Source organism: Trichoderma gamsii (genome assembly GCF_001481775.2).
Source record: "Trichoderma gamsii strain T6085 chromosome Unknown Scaffold_30.2, whole genome shotgun sequence".
Lineage (NCBI taxonomy): Eukaryota > Fungi > Ascomycota > Sordariomycetes > Hypocreales > Hypocreaceae > Trichoderma > Trichoderma gamsii.
Genome location: NW_020171367.1, coordinates 380,989 through 398,821, shown reverse-complemented (window position 1 = coordinate 398,821; position 17,833 = coordinate 380,989). Strand labels below are relative to the sequence as shown.

General features: G+C 45.4%; 7 protein-coding genes across 7 annotated transcripts; 6 read left to right on the top strand and 1 right to left on the bottom strand.

Annotated features, from left to right (window-relative positions):
• Window positions 1-21: 21 nt before the first annotated feature.
• Window positions 22-1,016, top strand: TGAM01_v207881 (isoflavone reductase family protein; the record flags this gene model as incomplete). Its single annotated transcript, XM_018805257.1, has 2 exons — window positions 22-608; window positions 668-1,016. The coding sequence occupies 2 exons, from the start codon at window positions 22-24 to the stop codon at window positions 1,014-1,016; spliced, it is 936 nt and encodes a 311-aa protein (XP_018661428.1).
• An 836-nt stretch (window positions 1,017-1,852) lies between these two features.
• On the bottom strand, window positions 1,853-2,209 carry TGAM01_v207880 (hypothetical protein; the record flags this gene model as incomplete). The annotated part of the gene is made up of 1 exon (XM_018805258.1): window positions 1,853-2,209. One exon carries the CDS (start codon window positions 2,207-2,209, stop codon window positions 1,853-1,855), a length of 357 nt encoding a protein of 118 aa, XP_018661429.1.
• Window positions 2,210-3,647: 1,438 nt separating this feature from the next.
• TGAM01_v207879 (hypothetical protein) lies at window positions 3,648-4,894 on the top strand (the record flags this gene model as incomplete). The annotated part of the gene is made up of 2 exons (XM_018805259.1): window positions 3,648-4,142; window positions 4,226-4,894. The coding sequence occupies 2 exons, from the start codon at window positions 3,648-3,650 to the stop codon at window positions 4,892-4,894; spliced, it is 1,164 nt and encodes a 387-aa protein (XP_018661430.1).
• A 1,336-nt stretch (window positions 4,895-6,230) lies between these two features.
• TGAM01_v207878 (hypothetical protein) lies at window positions 6,231-8,021 on the top strand (the record flags this gene model as incomplete). Its single annotated transcript, XM_024550195.1, has 5 exons — window positions 6,231-6,309; window positions 6,363-6,905; window positions 6,977-7,247; window positions 7,309-7,585; window positions 7,647-8,021. The coding sequence occupies 5 exons, from the start codon at window positions 6,231-6,233 to the stop codon at window positions 8,019-8,021; spliced, it is 1,545 nt and encodes a 514-aa protein (XP_024405090.1).
• A 441-nt stretch (window positions 8,022-8,462) lies between these two features.
• On the top strand, window positions 8,463-9,574 carry TGAM01_v207877 (hypothetical protein; the record flags this gene model as incomplete). The annotated part of the gene is made up of 5 exons (XM_024550194.1): window positions 8,463-8,475; window positions 8,537-8,775; window positions 8,829-8,887; window positions 8,948-9,301; window positions 9,370-9,574. The coding sequence occupies 5 exons, from the start codon at window positions 8,463-8,465 to the stop codon at window positions 9,572-9,574; spliced, it is 870 nt and encodes a 289-aa protein (XP_024405089.1).
• Window positions 9,575-10,490: 916 nt separating this feature from the next.
• TGAM01_v207876 (glycosyl hydrolase) lies at window positions 10,491-15,290 on the top strand (the record flags this gene model as incomplete). The annotated part of the gene is made up of 8 exons (XM_024550193.1): window positions 10,491-11,501; window positions 11,568-11,647; window positions 12,518-12,828; window positions 12,886-13,333; window positions 13,414-14,343; window positions 14,399-14,535; window positions 14,593-14,751; window positions 14,830-15,290. The coding sequence occupies 8 exons, from the start codon at window positions 10,491-10,493 to the stop codon at window positions 15,288-15,290; spliced, it is 3,537 nt and encodes a 1,178-aa protein (XP_024405088.1).
• A 436-nt stretch (window positions 15,291-15,726) lies between these two features.
• On the top strand, window positions 15,727-17,439 carry TGAM01_v207875 (pantothenate transporter liz1; the record flags this gene model as incomplete). Its single annotated transcript, XM_024550192.1, has 6 exons — window positions 15,727-16,070; window positions 16,129-16,168; window positions 16,233-16,557; window positions 16,609-16,642; window positions 16,697-17,236; window positions 17,304-17,439. 6 exons carry the CDS (start codon window positions 15,727-15,729, stop codon window positions 17,437-17,439), a joined length of 1,419 nt encoding a protein of 472 aa, XP_024405087.1.
• Window positions 17,440-17,833: the final 394 nt, after the last annotated feature.

The window sequence follows — 17,833 nt, the reverse complement described above, 5'->3', positions numbered from 1 at the left end:
GTTACAATCACAATTGACACAATGGCGTCCTTTAAGCCTTCGCATATTCTGGTGTTCGGTGCCACAGGCAACATTGGCAAATACATCGTCAATCGGCTCATCACCGCTAAGCCTCCGTTCCCTCAAATTTCGATTTTTACTTCTGCCAACACAGTGTCCACCAAGGCTGAACTTTTGAACAAATGGAAAGCCGCGGGAGTATCAGTTGTCGTTGGTGATATTAAAGACTCGACGGAAATTAAAAATGCCTACCAAGGCATTGACACCGCCATCAGCTGCCTTGGCAGAGGGGCTCTACAGTATCAATTTGAGCTCATTAAGCAAGCGGACGCGTCTGAATCCGTGCGGTGGTTTTTCCCTTCAGAATACGGCACTGATCCAGAGCACAACCCCAGCAGCGCAAATGAAAAACCTCATACGTTCAAACGGGCAGTTCGCAAGATGTTTGCTGAAGAGATAAAAAATCTGAAGCCGACGTACCTGGTTGTAGGGCCATACATTGAGATGTGGGTTCCTAAAGATTCAGTGAGCGGCTTTGACATACAGAAGCGAGAAGCAACTCTGCTTGAAGATGGCGAGCAGCCTATTGGCTTCACCGCTATGGATGAGTGAGTTATGGCAACCTGTTTGACTGATGATAGGAGCTAATTGTGGCATTTCAACATAGCGTTGGTAAAGGAGTGGTGGCTGCATTACAACGCCCAGAAGTATCTGTTGGCAAGGCGTTGAAGATTGCTTCCTTCACAAAGTCGTCAAATCAGGTTCTTGCTGAGTTCGAAAAGCAGCTCGGCGAAAAGTTCAACGTCACCTATGTCCCGCTCGAAGATGTAAAGAGCGTTGAGAAGAAGTTTTGGGACGAAGGTAATCCGTTGGCAGTTGTAGCGGCGCTGCGACGTATCTGGGTTACAGGTGGCGCGGTATACGACAAGCTGGATAACGAGGCTCTTGGGCTCGATGGTCAACTGCAGACTCTGGAAGAAGCAGTTCGGAACAGAATCGATGGAAAGCCATTCTAAAGTAGACAGTATCTCCAAGCTTTTCGCTACCAGTTGCTATGTATTACGCATGCATTGGAATGGGGTATACCTACTTGCCTCTGAAGAAGGTCATACACATACATATAGTATAAATAAATGGCTTTGGGATTCATGAAGCCCACTACAGCATACTAAAGCTGTGCTGCGCAAGAAAATGTCATGAGACTAAAAAGAGACGTAACAATTGAGTCGCCAATCTCTCCTAGAAAATGTCTTCTCTTTTGCCCAGGCATGCAATGCTCATGAAGAAACATTATATCAACTTAGATGCCTTGACATAATTGTGTCTCATACGGAAGCTCTACATATTGCTCGAGCTCTATTAAACAAGCCAAGTAGGGGCCGCTAGCCAGGGGTATCGTGTGTCAAATAGCAGCTCATTTCTTTCTTACGCTAACCTCTAATGGCAGGATTAAGTCTCTTTCTTGACAAGGGTACACGATAATCCACGAAATTAGTATTGCTTGCTAAGTATACCACGCACTGATGGTACCTATCTTCATCACTGACTCAGAAGCAACTTTAATTGTTACCCTCTTTCTTGATAGCACCTCTCGAAGGTATCATGGGATTTACGACGTTCATGATATGTAAGTTCGGTATAACATGAATACTTATATGGTCTTATTTACGACAAACTTCGGATAACAGTGAACGTTGGTGGTCATTACCACTTGTTATATAGCAATGCGTTTTATTGAGTACAAGCGCTGTGTTACATAGGTAGGTTTGGTGATAAGGAGATTTGTATTGCGCCGTTCTACTTCAATAAATTTGTCCAGAATCTCAAAGCCGCTATCTCTGTTCGCCAAAGCCTATTTATGAGAAGCCTCTACTCGACTCTTCTCTTCCTCTGAAGGTCCATTCCACCAGCGATAAATACCCTTACACCAAACCCAGGTCTCAATAGTTCCAAAAATGCTCAACACCACAATAACAAAGATCCTGGAGTTCTTGCTCATACCAAGCCCCTCAAAGCTAAATTTGGGGAGCTCGTTGTCCTTTTGCTCTTGGTTGAGAAGCGAGGATTGAGCAGAGAATGTTCTCAAAGAAGTATGTCCATTGAAGATGACTCGGTTCCTCTGGTGTTGGTGATGAAGATTGAATATAGTAGGAGCGTTGCGAATCAGCGTCGAACGTTGCGTCCGAGAGGCCGAGGCGAGAGTTGCCATTGCGAGTGCAGGTTTCATTTTTTTGAAGAGATGATCTTGTAGAATTAAACTCCACTTGTGGTAGTAATTGTTGACGAAAAGTTGAGAGCCAGGGAGAAAAAGAATGAAGTCAGAGGAATGAAAGGGAAAAGGAAGTAGGATGGAAGGCAGCTGGAATTTATATCGACGCATGCATTGATGGAATTCGTCCTCAGGCCAACATACCCTTACGTTTACGAACTACGGATCCTAGTAAATCGCGTGGCCTGGCCGCGAGGTCAAAGGCGAGGCATCCCTAATGGCAGCAATAGTGAATGGTGGTCAATGAAGCGTATCAGCCAATCGGTCAAGTCTTTCTAATTTTCAAGTATCAGACTCTAATACGACTTGTCAAATCTCTTTTTCAGACTGAAGTTAGAATGACCACGCCTTTAGCAATGGTTATTGCTGGATACCAATGGCTTGGGAGATGCATGTTAGCTTATACAGTACGCTTGTAGGCTTTGACTGGTCAGGTCTTTATTACTCTTATTTACGACCTCTCATGGAGATGCATGGCTGGAAGATCCCGAGCTTGAGATAGTTGTGTATGAGAAAGAATGCTCTATTGTTTCCCGAACTCCATTTGGAATTGTGTTGACTTGCATTGTGCCATAATCTGTGCCTGGCGCAACTTTTCGTGTTGCATTAACGCACTTTGTGGGTCATAACTTCTCAATAGGCACATGCGCGTTGCAGCAAGGTTTGGTACGGAAACGCGGTCTGGCAACGCCTCAAAATGTGCTAGTTTATTGAGAAGCAAGTTGTAAATCGTACGAATTGCACGGAAGTCAAGAATGAACAGCAACTCACAATGCTTCTTTGAAAGGGAAGATAATTTAGAGGTTTGGTAAGCGCGTGCGGTAAGTAGTGTACATAGATGAATGCAACACTGATAAAAGTGCAAAGACCGAGGTATGCAGATTTCGTCCAGTGCAATAGAGGCATCATTGTGAAAATGATTCACGGTATAAGCTTAAATGAATAAAGTTTAATATCACTTATTACTGAACTAGTTTATAGGACTTTTAATCTGATGAACATGCAGCATCATGTACAGGTAGTCCAATGGGAGAAAATCGGCCCCGCTGCACTCGTAGGGCAGAGGAAATTCGGATGTGGCACCCGAAAGCAACTCTCGGTCCCGAGAAGCGCCCCTAACTAAGTAGATCCAGGAGCCCGGGTAAGTCGCACATCTCGCCGCCACTGTAGAGCCCTTCATTCAACACATTTGGACTCCGAAAGATTGCGATATTGAAGCGATCTACTTGTTAGCATGTCTGAACTAAACATCTATATAAAGGCTATATCGCCCAGCACATGGCACAAGCCTGCAAAGAGCACCATTTCATCTGCACAGCAGCAAACCCAAGCCATTTTCACCATCTTTGCCTCGAGAGCCTAATACGACCGCTGCAGCATGTCTCCCAGCGTTGCCATTATCGGTGGTGGGCCATGTGGCTTGACCTTAGCACGCCTTCTGGAGCGCAAAGGCATCGACTACGTGGTCTATGAGCGCGATAAATCCGACGTTTCTGTTCGCAGAGGAGGCAGCCTGGATATTCATGCTGGGACCGGACAGCTTGCATTGAAAGAAGCAGGACTTTTCGAAGAGTTCTTGAAATATGCGAGATACGAAGATACTGTGTTTAGAATTGCAAACCAGCGAGGAGAGCGAGTCTTTCAACCTCCGGAAGGCGGACGACGTGATGCGCCTGAGATTGATCGCATACAGCTGCGTCAGATTCTAGTAGACTCTATTCCGAGTGAGAAAATCCGATGGAATCATGTGCTCAAGAGTGTAACCACGGATAAGGATGGACGCCATGTGCTTGAGTTTACAAATGGTGCATCGGTTTCTGGATTCAAGCTAGTGGTTGGTGCAGATGGGGCCTGGAGCAAAGTGCGAGCATCGGTACGTTAACCAGCCTTGTTATACGACTTCTCTTCTCTTCTCGTTTGTCTCTCTCTTTCAATTACTAACAGCTTCACTCGCAGATTACACAAGCAAAGCCAATATACTCGGGCAATCACTACATCGAATCGAGAATAAACCCAGGCAACCCTCTTCACCCTACAATGGTTTCGAAAGTTGGCCATGGCAGTTTGGCGTGTCTGGGTTCTTCAAAGGAGATCGTTACTCAACGTCAAAGTGACGGCTCTTACAGGATTTATCTCGGTATTACGGTCCCTGAAGACTTTGTGCGAGGTGGCACTGTGGACTTGACTGATACCGAGTCCGCCCGTCAATTATTTCTCTCTTCGGAATTCTTCGAGGACTGGGCAGATGAGCTAAAAGATATGATTCGTCATTCGGAAGACTTTCGTCCCTGGTCTTTGTACTACATGCCTCCTGAAGCCATGAGCTGGAAGTCTGTGGCTGGCCTGACATTGGCTGGAGATGCAGCCCACGTCGCAACTCCCAATGGTGAAGGTGTAAACTGCGCCATGGCAGATGCACTCTCTCTGGCCACAAAGATTGCAGCCCATGGCACAGATGATATTGATCGTGCCGTTGTCGAGTATGAAGAGGATATGTTCAAACGCGCAGTGGAGCATATCAACGACGGTCTAAAAATGGGAGCCCTGATGAGACACAAAGACGGCCCGGTTGCTCTCATTTCTTTTTTTAAGACGGCCATAGAGCATGCAGCACAATCTGCTTGAAGTTGCAAACCATTTCATTCGGCGACAGTCGTCGTTTCAATAGTGGAGAGGGTTGACTTCCCATGCATGTAACATTCTTGTTCATAATATGTCGCAACGACGAGAACCGGATCTTCAAAAAGCGCAAGAGATGTAAAGTTTTATCTTGTATAGATAGTTAGATAGTTAGATAGCCAGATACTCAAACATAGTAAACTGAAAGTCATTCGATGTAAATCAGGATCCTCCCAATTTAATGAGAGATGATGCAGACCATTCGACCATACTTGAGACAGTGAAGGGGCGAGCAAGTAACTTATAAGATGATTATTTGGATGCCGAATTCTATAGCTAGTCACCATAACTGATTAGATGTTCAAATGAAGATGGCTACGGGCACCAAAATAAAGACCCTGTGCCTTTCCATCAACTCCTCAAGGCTACGAGGCGTGTTTATCTTAACATGCTACTGATTCTCTTTCGTCAAATGTTCTATAATTAATTTCCTTCACCTAATAGGATCATTAATATTCGCATTTACTTACTCACACAAAACCTTGCATGCTTTCCCTCTGCACATGGTATCGGCTCCAGGTATCCGGTCTGCTGCGGCTAAAAGGCAAACATCAATAGTATGCAGTGCTAAATGCAAGGTCGAAGTGGGATTTTTGGCATTTCGGGAAATGATGCGCAATACTGCCGAGCAACTTATTGCCATTGGCTCATTTCTAGAATTACATCCGTCGGATATGCGCCATCATGCCTGCTGAAGAAATATTTCTAGTAAATGGACAAAGGTGGCTGTTTACGTTTCGCTGCTTCGGCATCCTTAGAAGCTGAACATATAATTCTTATTCCCAACTTGATACTGTATCCCAAACCTAGCGTCCAATGCTAGTTCAAATAGTCTTATAGCAGCTCTCAAAACTTGGATTCTTAGAAACAGCCACACGGCTTAATAGCCAGACATAGAGCCGAGACTTGTAAGATGATTGGCTGGGGCAATCGCTCTACATAGCGCCGGCAATAAATCCAATCACTTGACAGCTGCATCGCTAGTCTACCGAGCCGGAAATTCACCGACCTGGGATATTGACCTGGCATGTTGATGAAATGCCTTGAGTCTGTACAATGCCCCCATACTTTTCGTCTTCACGGTTTCTCCACAAGAAGCTAATCTACCCCGCATTTTCTTTACTTTAAATACTACCCCAGATTCTGTAGAGCAGTATGTCTAACGCATGTCGAGATCGATATTGTGCATGATACCGAGCCATACCGAGCCGCTGGGTCCATGCTTTGTATCGAGAATTTCAGGTACACCAGGTAAAGCTATTCCTACAAAAAATACACGAAAATGGTTTTTCTTGGCCTACGAGGCAAGAAGCTCCTGGCTGGAATTACTGTTTCCAGTGGCTTGGGCTTCATACTTTTCGGTATTTCGCCCCATCTATTCTGTATCCAGCTGCAAATGGATGCATCTAGTGAGCGCGAACTTCGTTGCTAATCGACTTCTTTATTATAGGATATGACAATGGCGTCATTGGCGGCCTACTCACTGCTCCTGACTTTGAATCAACGTTCAATCTCGATTCTACCCTCCAAGGCGTGGTAACTTCACTATTTGAGCTTGGGTGCTTCTTTGGATCCCTGGTTACAGCAGCTGCAGGCGGACGATTTGGCCGTCGAACCCTCGCACACTTTGGAACGCTGGCCATTGCCGTCGGCTCTCTCCTCCAGGCTTCCAGTTTCTCCGTTGGCCAGCTGATGGTTGGCCGCATCGTTGCTGGCATTGGCCTCGGCTTGATCTCTAGTAACGTGGCAATCTGGCAAGCAGAGACGGCGCCAGCAAAAGTGCGTGGCACCTTGGTGGCATGCTCTCTGAGCTTCCTCATTGTCGGCCAGCTTCTAGCCAATTTGATAGACTATGGGATGAACAGTTATTCTGGCCCCGTCACATGGCGTTTCCCAATTGCCTTTCAGTCGATAATCGCACTTCTTATGAGTGCTCTTTTATTTTTCATGCCAGAGTGTAAGTCTGACTATGTTTGTTGCGGTCAACGCATATCATGTCAACGGTCAAACTAACAACACAACGTGTAGCGCCTCGATATCTCATCATGAAGGATCGCATTGAAGAAACTGTGACAGTCCTCCAAGCGCTCAAAGACACGGCAGACAGAGAGTCCGTAGCCGCTGAAATCGCGGAGATCAAAGAGGCGCTGTTACTGGAACTAAACTCTCAGAAAAGTTGGACAGACCTTTTCAAGGCTGATAAGGTCAAATCGCGCCGTCGCGTCATAATTGCTTGCGTAGTCAACTTGATGCAAGATCTGAGTGGGAGTACACCAATAGCTTACTACACCACTTTTATGTGAGTTTGTCAAGAAAATTAGCCATTTTGGGCGGTACTAACTGGAGTTTGATGTCTCTAGCTTCCAAAACTCCGTTGGCTTCTCTCGACATTTGTCTCTGCTCATGTCTATTTTCCTACAGTTATGGTTCCTCTTAGCGTCTACGCTGACTTGGTGGTTGATTGAGCGCGTTGGGCGTCGAAGACTATTCATGCTCTCTGCTTGCTGTATGGGAATGGTTATGGCGGTTGTTGCTGCAATGCTTGCCGTCAACACGCGCACTTCTGGAATTGTCGCCGTCGTCATGATATTTGCATACCAAGCTTTTTTCACCTGGGGATTTATGGGCGGCGTCTGGGTAAGTCATCCGGGAAGTCCATAAACGTTCTTCAGACCGGTGTGCTAATATTAGGATACAGGTCTATGGGCCGGAAATATTACCACTCGAATATCGATCTAAGGGAATGGGCCTTGCAACGGCAACTCTATGGTTATTCTCCTTCGTAATGGTGGAAATTGTCCCATCAAGTATTGCCAACATTGGATGGCGAACGTACATTATCTTCGCCGTTTTCAACTTTTCTTTTATCCCAATCATCTACTTCTTCTTCCCAGAAACTAAAGGACTTAGCTTGGAGCTGGTGGATCTTGCGTTTATGGACGACACGACCACTCCAGTCAAGCGCGCTAAAGAGTTGCACAAGATGATTGCATCTGGCGAGGAATTGACGCTGAGAACCGAGGTTGGAGGCAAAGACGTTGACATTGTACATATAGAAGGAAAGTCTGCTTAGATGGGAAATGAAAGCTCTGCTCGCTAGACTTATACACCTACTGGGTTACTATGTATACGTAGCAACAATGACGATGTGCCAGGGCCTTACTGGGTCGTTTGGATACTGTGTGATTACATAATTTTGATGACACATCTGGCTGTATGCCGAGATCGCTATCTCCATCGGAGGAGTTCATTCTTCTTGTGGCATCAGTGCTGCGTGTCGTAACCCCGTAAAGACCGAGCGTAAGTATATTCGTGGAGGATGGATCCTAGCCTTGAGCAAGGTAGCCCGATAGTACCCATTTGTCCGAAACTTGTTTGCGCTTAGTACCTAGATTTGCGGCAACAGTTATGTTGTACTATATAAAGCTCTGTTGCTCGCAAAGTTACGAAATGTCCACATAGTATCTTCTGTTTATCTAGACCGTCTCCGCTTTGCAGAGTATCTATTCATCCAATGCCATTCAATCGTATGTGATCGCTATACAGGCAACCATCGGAATTGGCAGCTTATAACTAATATCTTATCAGGTCTTGTCCGTTTCGTTCCTCGAGGGCAGCAAAACTCCATTCTCATTGGAGAGCCCTTAGACTTCGATATCGATGTCGGCAAAGAAGTCAGAAATGGCCACGATGTTAAAGTAAAAGTTTTTAGTGGCACTTCGGTTTTGGATGCTGGTTCAGAAACAGGTGTCATCGAATCTATCGATCGCATTTTATCCCCACTAGTCATGTCTGAAGTTGGCACTATTCGGTGCATTGGTTTAAATGTGAGTCTCAATCAGATTTTTAGAAACTGGATAATCGTCTAAAACTCTTATAGTACGCAAAGCATGCGAAAGAGGCCAATCTTGCACTACCTTCTGTACCAGTTGTATTCCTGTGAGTAGCACCATCTGGGCTTTATTGGAGTCAAAGCTGATTGGCACCCCTTCTTTGTAGAAAGCCAGCAACATCTCTAGCTGACCCATGGCCTGCCTCGACTATTATCCCTTCATTCTCACTCGCCGACGACACGGCTGATTATGAGTCCGAGCTATGCGTAGTAATCGGCAAGGCTGCTAAAAATGTGAGCGAAGATGATGCACTTTCCTACGTTCTGGGATACACTGCATCGAATGACATTTCGGCTCGAAAAAGCCAATTTGAGCAATCGCAGTGGTGTTTCAGTAAAGGCTTTGATACGTCCTGCCCTATCGGCCCTACACTAGTTTCTCCATCTGTTATACCAGATCCAAGCAAACTTCACATCCGTGGGCTCAAAAATGGCAAGGTTATGCAAGATTCACCACTCAGGTAAGCCCCACTGTCCTCTCTAACTTTTTCTCTACTTCATCAGCAATGTTAACCATCAGCATATTTAGTGATTTGATATTCACCATCCCCGCACTTGTCAGCTGGTTATCTCGGGGAACAACGCTGCCTGCTGGTACAATCATCCTCACAGGAACGCCATCGGGCATTGGTATGGCGATGGAGCCAACTGAGTATTTACATGAAGGCGATGAGTTTACAGTTGAGATTCTGCCTCATATTGGGAGTCTCTATTCTTCAATTAAAAATGAATAGTGGGTTTACATAGTTTGACGAGCAGCTGCACTAGGGCTGGTTGAAGTTTTAAAAAGTTCTCACGTAATTCAATAGCGTAAATACTAATTATGTCAAATATGTTCATGCTATTGTAAGTCACTAAAAATTATGAGATGGAAACTTGAAACATTTGCTAGATGGCTCGTAGCATCCCACGCATGCCATGTAAGCTGTACGAAGAAATCTTTCATCTCCACCATGAGATTAGACTCGTAGTAGCTCGTATCTTAAAACTGGAGAACCTCGGTTGGAAACGCGGACCAAACACTCCTCAACTGGTGGTCATTAAATGAGCGGTATAGCATTCCTGAAAGAATGAAATGGAGCATAACTCTCGTTGCAACAGGCCGACATCGGTCTGTGATAACATACAAACTGGAGACTGAAAGAGGAAGCTAGTGATTGGTAAGCATCCATAATAGGATTAGATGATGACTTGCCGCATTAAAGCGAGAGGGTTGACGTAATCAAATAACGAGAATTGCATCGCGACATTGCTTCTCGGACGGAAGGATCGCCATGCATACATCGACAGAGCATCAAAAGGGCGCGCCCCACATAATGTCCAACAAGTGACTCTCAAATGAAAATCCTAACGTTGTGATTTCATTGGAGTTGCTCTTTTATACGCTCGTGCGAGCTCCCTTCGCTCACACAGTACGGCTAGATACATGTACTCATATGCCATAATTGGACAAGTTAGTTAGACCGTATGGAGTTGATGGGTTCAAATGTTTTGCTGTTTCGCCTCTGGAAGTCTCATATGGATACCATCGGCTTTCAAAATGCCTCTGGGTCATCTCAAAGCTCTCAAAGCTTTATATAGACATAATTGTTCCCCCTCACAAGAACATGCCACTCCCATTCGTCACAACAACAGCAACCTATTATCATTATGGCACCCCAACAGAATCACGATAAGTTCGGTTACCCGAAGCTCCTGAACAAGAGCAATGACGCTGCTGCTACTGTAAACGTCCCTATTAAGCCGTTGCATGATCCACAGACAAACTGCACGGAACAAATGATGATCTGGCAATGGGACGAAGCAACGGGCTGGGAGGCTCCCGAAATTCGACCTTATGGGCCGCTTCCCATCATGCCTAGCGCTAGTGTCCTCCAATATGCAACAGAATGCTTCGAAGGTATCAAAATTTACAGGGGATACGACGACCGATTACGTGTTTTCCGACTGCAGCTCAACTGCGAGCGGATGCTGAAGTCTTCTCTTCGCGTTGGATTGCCTTCATTCGATATAGCTCATCTTGAATCCATCATCATGCAGTACGGGGCGCTTCAAGCAGAGAAATGGCTACCTAGTGGACAAACAGGCCAAACTCTATATCTACGACCAACACACATAGGAACAACAGCTGCCCTTGGTGTGCAAAGGCCCCGACAGTCTCTGATATACATCATTGCAACATTGCTTCCAGGATTCTCCACCAAAGGAAATGGTATGAGATTGCTGACTTCCCCAGCTGACACTGCCCGAGCTTGGCCTGGAGGTTTCGGAAATAGGAAGCTTGGAGGCAACTATGGGCCAACTCTACCTGCACATGACGCTGCCCTTCAGGCTGGATTCGACCAAATACTGTGGCTATTTGGACCCGAGGGATTTGTTACTGAAGCAGGCGCGAGTAACTTTTTTGTTGTCTGGAAGACAAAACAAGGCGATATTGAACTCGTCACCGCGGGTCTAGACAATGGCACAATATTAGAAGGCGTGACGCGCTATAGTGTCTTGGATTTAGTACGGTCGAATCGTAACCAACAGTCTGTGTGGCAGTATGAGGGGAAATCACTCCCTCCTTTAACAGCAGTTGAAAGAGATTTCTCCATAAATGAGATACAGGATGCAGTGGAGGAAGGCCGACTGATTGAGGCATTTGCAGCAGGAACTGCGGTAAGTCATCTCAGAATTCAGTATCGATTAACCTGAAGCTTAAGATGGCTGACATGTTGTTCAAAGTATTTCATTGCGCCGGCTGAGATTATTCACCATCGAGGAAAGGATATTCACATCCCTCTTCCATCCGCAGAGTCAGCATCGTATGCTCAGCTAATCAAACGATGGCTATCGGATATCGTATTTGGGGTGCTAGATTCTCAGAAATGGACTCGAGAGATCTAACGCTGGATTTCCTATGCAAATGTATAATGGTAGTAAAGACATAAACTTGTTATACCTCAGTTTAGCATGACCCAATTTTATACAGGCTGGAGCACTAGACATTTAGAGGTAAAAGCAATGTAAAAGGCAGCATAGACTTGTTAATAATCCCAGCAGACTATACACGAACTTTTGTTAAGTGATCGCTCACTAATGCATTAAAATTACGATTCGTCTCTTTGCACTTGAATCATTGGCGGAACCTACTTACATAAGTGATACTTCAGCGTTGTTGTAGTCGCATTTCAGCAACTCCGTATCACTACCCCCAGTATCGACACCAGAAAGGATAACAAGGCTTTCCTCAGTAATAACCAGCAACTCATTTCTTCTGTCGCATCAATTAATTAACAGAGTGTGCATTAGTTTAACGAACTGATAATACGGTAGACCAACAAAGCCTCTATCATATGCATTGTCTTGTCTGATTTCTCTTTCACTTCCAAAGTTTGCTAGACATTGGCTACGCGATGTATCGCATATATTTTATGATCTCTCAAAATGGTTAACTATGTTGCCCGTATATCGATTTGACCAGGTAACAACTCTTTACAAATTTTAGGATCCATGTTCTATACAAGCTGATGCAGATCCGAATTATGCCGTCGGTACATTATATGCATAAAGGCACCTTTGGAGATCTAGATAAAGCCCGTCCCCGGATTTTCGTCCGCCCCACTTGCTTTCCCCTCAAGAGACAATCGCCAACATTTGTTCATAAATTATGGTGCTGATCATCCAATTTGAAGCATCTTCAAGTTCCCGTCAGACTCTGTGGCTACTGCTGCTCAGAGCAGAATCGTCACCATGTTCGGTTGGATGACGCTGGGCGTATTTGCCCAAACTTTGAGCGCCTTCGCAGTGCCCACTCAAGATGAAGATCTATCTGTCTATGTGAATCCGTTTATTGGAACTGCTGGACCAGATGGCACGGGAGCCAACTCGGGCGACACTTTTCCGGGGGTTTCTTTGCCTTTTGGAGTTGTGAAACTTGGGCCAGATACCACTGAGATGAATCCAAGCACAAACGCTTTTGCTGGATACACGCCAGATGGAAACGGTATGCTCGAACTATGGACCTAGCTCACAGGATTATACCAATAACAATAATTCTTAGTCACTGCATTTACTTGCTTTCATGAGTGCGGTATTGGAGGCGCTTCCAAATACGGTGTCGTCGGGCACATGCCACTCACAACTCTGGCAGGCATTAATGTTCTCGATAACACGACTTACCAACAGCCTCGTGTTTCAATGGACAGAGCTGCTGTGGGGTACTACCGCTCTGATTTGGCAAATGGAGTCACAGTTGAGCTTACTGCATCTAACCATGCTGGATTCTTCCAATACACGTATCCAGAGAACACGGATCGCATCATTCTTCTGGATGTATCGCACAATTTGCCATCTCTAGCTGAGTTCATCAAGTCTCAGTCATATAGCAATGGCCAAATTGAAGTAACAAACGGAGGCCGGCGAGTGCGGGGATGGGGAGTTTGGAGAGGAGGCTGGGGAGGCACAGGAATCAATTGGGGAGTCGGCAAGTTCTCATCAGCCCATCAGAAGTTTGTCTCTTGCTAACTACTCTACCAGGATCCGATTACAAAATATACTTTTGCAACGACTTTGATTCCACTCCTTCGAGCTGGCAGTACTTCTCTGGGCCATGGAATGCTCCTGATAATCCCCCAAGCCCTTCTACGCCGGTGACTTGGGGTAATGCATCAACGAACCCTCACGGAGTTCAGGGTGGTCCTGACGGCGACGACTCTGGAGACAGAGTCGGAGCAGTTTTCAAGTTTCCTGCCAAAACTACAGTTGTCAAATCCAAGACTGGAGTATCATTCATCTCGGTTGAGAAAGCTTGTGCATTTCAGAAAGAAATCCCATCTTGGACGCTAAACGATACTGTAAAAGCCACTAAGAAAGTATGGAACGATGATGTTTTTAGTAAAATTTCTATCCAAGAGCCGTCTAAGAATGAGACACGCCTGACACTCTTCTACTCTGCGCTTTATCGCATGCACCAAATGCCTTCCGACAGAACCGGAGAGAACCCAATATGGAACTCCACAGAGCCGTATTACGACGACTATTACACTCTCTGGGATACTTTTCGCTGCCTCAATAGCTTCTATCTGTTGGTCCAGCCACAACGGGGCGTTGGCATGATTCGCTCCCTCATTGATATCTGGCGGCACGTTGGCTTCATGCCAGATGGTCGCAGCGGCAACCACAACGGCAAAGTACAAGGCGGCAGCAATGCCGATAATGTTTTGGCCGATGCCTATGTCAAAGGATTCACAGATGGTATTGACTGGAATGACGGATACAGGGCTGTATGGACTGATGCAGAAGTTGTCCCGCCTCCGAACAATGATCCAGAGGACTCAACTTGTACCGATAACCAAGGCCGCTGCGGACTTCCTGATTGGATCAACTTGGGCTATGTATCAACGACTTTTTCGTCGAGTATCAGTCGTACAGTTGAATATTCCTTGAATGATTTCTCTGTTAGCCAAATAGCGAAGGGCATAGCGCCAAATAACTACCAAAAGTATTTGAACAGATCAGGGTGAGTCTCAGTCCGGATCATGGAATATTAACTGCTTTCTAATCAAATTTTACAGGAACTGGAAGAATCTTTGGAATCCAGCGATCAATCAGTATAATACATCAGGCTTTCTTGGTCCTCGCAATGCCAATGGTACAATGATAACTATTGCTCCGCAAGACGAATCTTACACGACTGAAGGCCTTCCATGGGGTACGTAATGATTTGTCCAGCTATCATCCAATGTTCTTGTGTCTAATCTCACAACAGAATACACATGGACGGTTCCATTTGACATGCAAAGCCTTATTGAAAAGATGGGCGGTGCCGACGCCACAGAAAAGCGCCTTGACATAATGTTTGTGCCTGATCTTCGAACAACAGATTTAGGTGTGGGAGTGGGTTCTGGAACAACTCTATTCAATCCCGGTAAGTCTAGAAATATCGCATCGCATAGATGTCGCAGCAATAGCAGTCGCTCACAATCGCTCTTGTTATCAAATTTAGGCAACGAACCAAGCTTCGGCACTCCATTCTTGTATAACTACCTACCAGGCCGCCAATACAAAGCCGTGAATCAGTCTCGCGTGAATATTGACGAAAATTATTTTACTGGATCAAACGGCCTACCAGGTAACAGCGATGCTGGCGCCATGGACAGCTGGATGCTCTGGCAGATGCTCGGCCTGTATCCAGTGGTAACTCAGCCAGTATATCTCATCCTAGCACCATGGTTTGAAGATATTTCGGTTTCAGTCGGGGGGTCTTATACCCTTCGGATCAAGGCACAGGGATTATCTAACACTAGTTTCTTTGTCCAGAGCTTAAAAGTTAATGGTAAGCCTTGGAGCAAGAGCTGGTTAGAGCATAGCGACATTGCAAAAGGTGGACTTCTCGAATTTGTGTTGGGGCCTGAGCCAAAGTCGTGGGATACTGGGGATGTGCCTCCTAGTCCGGGCCATCAGTAGTACTCTCAACTAGTGTATATGCAGACCTTATCAGTACAAATGCAATTGTAAATGAACAAAGCATGAAATTACATAGTCTGGAGCGATAGCATGCTTTTATATGCAGAACCGTGATTAACGACGAGTTACAACACATACAATGACAAGCATTCTAAAATTCGAAACTAAAGGAAGCATCAACACAACAGCTGTGTATCACCAAGACATATAATTTATGGATAATTGAGAATATAATTTAACAAACTAATGCTGGATCAATGAAATAGCGACGGAACATGGTGGGACGATCTAGTGCGACGCAATCTAGTTGGTAAATCACGCGATGCAAGTAAATAAAGCCAGTAAATAAATAGATATTCATCTGCTTCATGCACAAGCTTCACTTCCAAGTCGTTTCAACGAATCGGAGGAAAAAAAGTGACGTGCATAACCAACCATGTCGCTTTTCATTGAGAAAGACTCGCAGCCACAATCTGCGGACGTATTAGCGAAAGATGGCACGCAAACAAGATTCAGAGTGGAGAGTGCCGAGCATCCTGACAGATCCTCCACCGCAAATGCACCTCGCCAGAAGTGGTATCAGTGGTTTTCTCCTAGCGATACGCCAGAAGAACGACGGTTGATCTTGAAATTGGACGCATTAATCATGATCTTTGTTTTTCTTGCATACTGGGCGAAAGTTCTGGATTCATCTGCGACCAGTGCGGCGTACGTGAGCGGCATGAGAGAAGACTTGAAACTGTTCGGGAATGAGCTCAATTACCTCAATACTACTTATATGTGAGAATCAACGATGAGCCACAGCAGTTTAATATCGCTTTTTAATACGTCAAGCAAGGGTTGGATACATCACTTTCCAGATACCACTAACTGTGCTTGTAAGGCTCATTCTTATATCTTGAAAATGTTAAGCTCAAGCCATCGGTCTAATCTCCACCACAGATGACTCGCTTCTCAGCGCAGTACTTCATTCCCGGCGCAGATCTCATATGGGGGATACTCACTCTCGCGCAGTATAAAGTTACCAATGTGCACCAGCTATATGCAATTCGCTTCTTCGTCGGCGCCGCTGGTAGCCTGTTCTTCCCAGCTGTTCAATGGTATCTTGGCTGCTGGTATAAACGCTCTGAGCTGAGCCGGCGAGGCTCCCTCTTCTTTATCGCCAGTCAAATTGGTAGTATGAGCTCGGGATACATACAAAGCGGCGCATACACGCATCTTGATGGTAGATATGGCATTGAAGGGTGGCGCTGGCTGTATATCATCTGTGAGTTGACAGTGTATAACCTTTAAGCTGCATCTCATCTGACATACAAAGGCTTCTCTTGTACCATCCCAATTGCTCTTCTTAGGTTTATTGTCCTGCCTAGTAATCCAGATAACTATGAACCTTTTATCTTAACAAGACATGATATTGAGCTAGCGAGAGAACGCATGGCAGCGGAGAATCGTGAGCCACGGAAACCAATTACTTTATCCGTCATCAAATCTGTCCTCACCGGCTGGCACTTTTGGGTTTTGGTAACTTTCGCCTTCTTTTTTTCACAGGCTGATGGCGTTTCCTCTAACAGTGGGCTACCCCTGTGGCTTAAAGCTGAAGGATACAGCGTGAAGGATATCAATACGATAACTACGGTAATGCCTGCAGTGACCATTGTGGCGTCAATTATCTGCGGAGTTTTCTCAGATATTTACGACGCCAAAGTTCTTCTAATCGCCATTACTGCACTTCTCAATATTTTTGCAGGCATACTTTTGGCAATTTGGAACATTCCCAGTGGCCTCAAGTTCTTTGCCTTTTTCTTATCAGGATCCGCAGATGGTATAGCAGCCGTGATATACGCATGGGCAAATGAGATTTGCTCCAGTAACGCAGAAGAGCGTGCGATTGTGCTGAGCAGTATGAATACTATTGGGAATACATTTGGCGCGTGGTTGCCACTGTTGTAAGCTGCATTCTGCCTTGGATTAATGATGGAATGCTACTTTGGGAGTGACTAACTCTCGATATAGTGTCTGGAAGACCGTTGATGCACCGCGATATCTTATTGGGTATAACTGGGCAATTGCACTCGACGTGTGCATGCTCGCCATGTTATTCGTGCTTCGGTCATTTTGGAATCAAGAAAAGAAGCGGTTACAAAATTGAGAGACACTTTAACTGCTGGGTGCCAAGGATATTCAGATGCTCTGATACATGCTTGTACTTGTACAACAGCATATTCAAATTAGCTCACTCTTACAGCGGCCAAGCATGCTGCTACAAGATATTTGGCCAAAGCTACTCCTTTGTAAAAGTATACAAGATTACGGAAGCTATATTAGGCCTTGCGACTCGGAAACAATGGCGACAACAGTCAACTATCTGGCCTCGAGCTCTCTCGGACCTCAATGACTGATGCTATCAATTACCCCCCTCAGCCATTACTGTAGACAAGGAGATGCCACTAGCGCTCTCTTCATGCCAATTGATCTCGCTCTCTACGACTAATGCTGGGTCGTTTCCCCATGACTAAAAGAAGGGTGGGGTTGCCGTTTCTCCG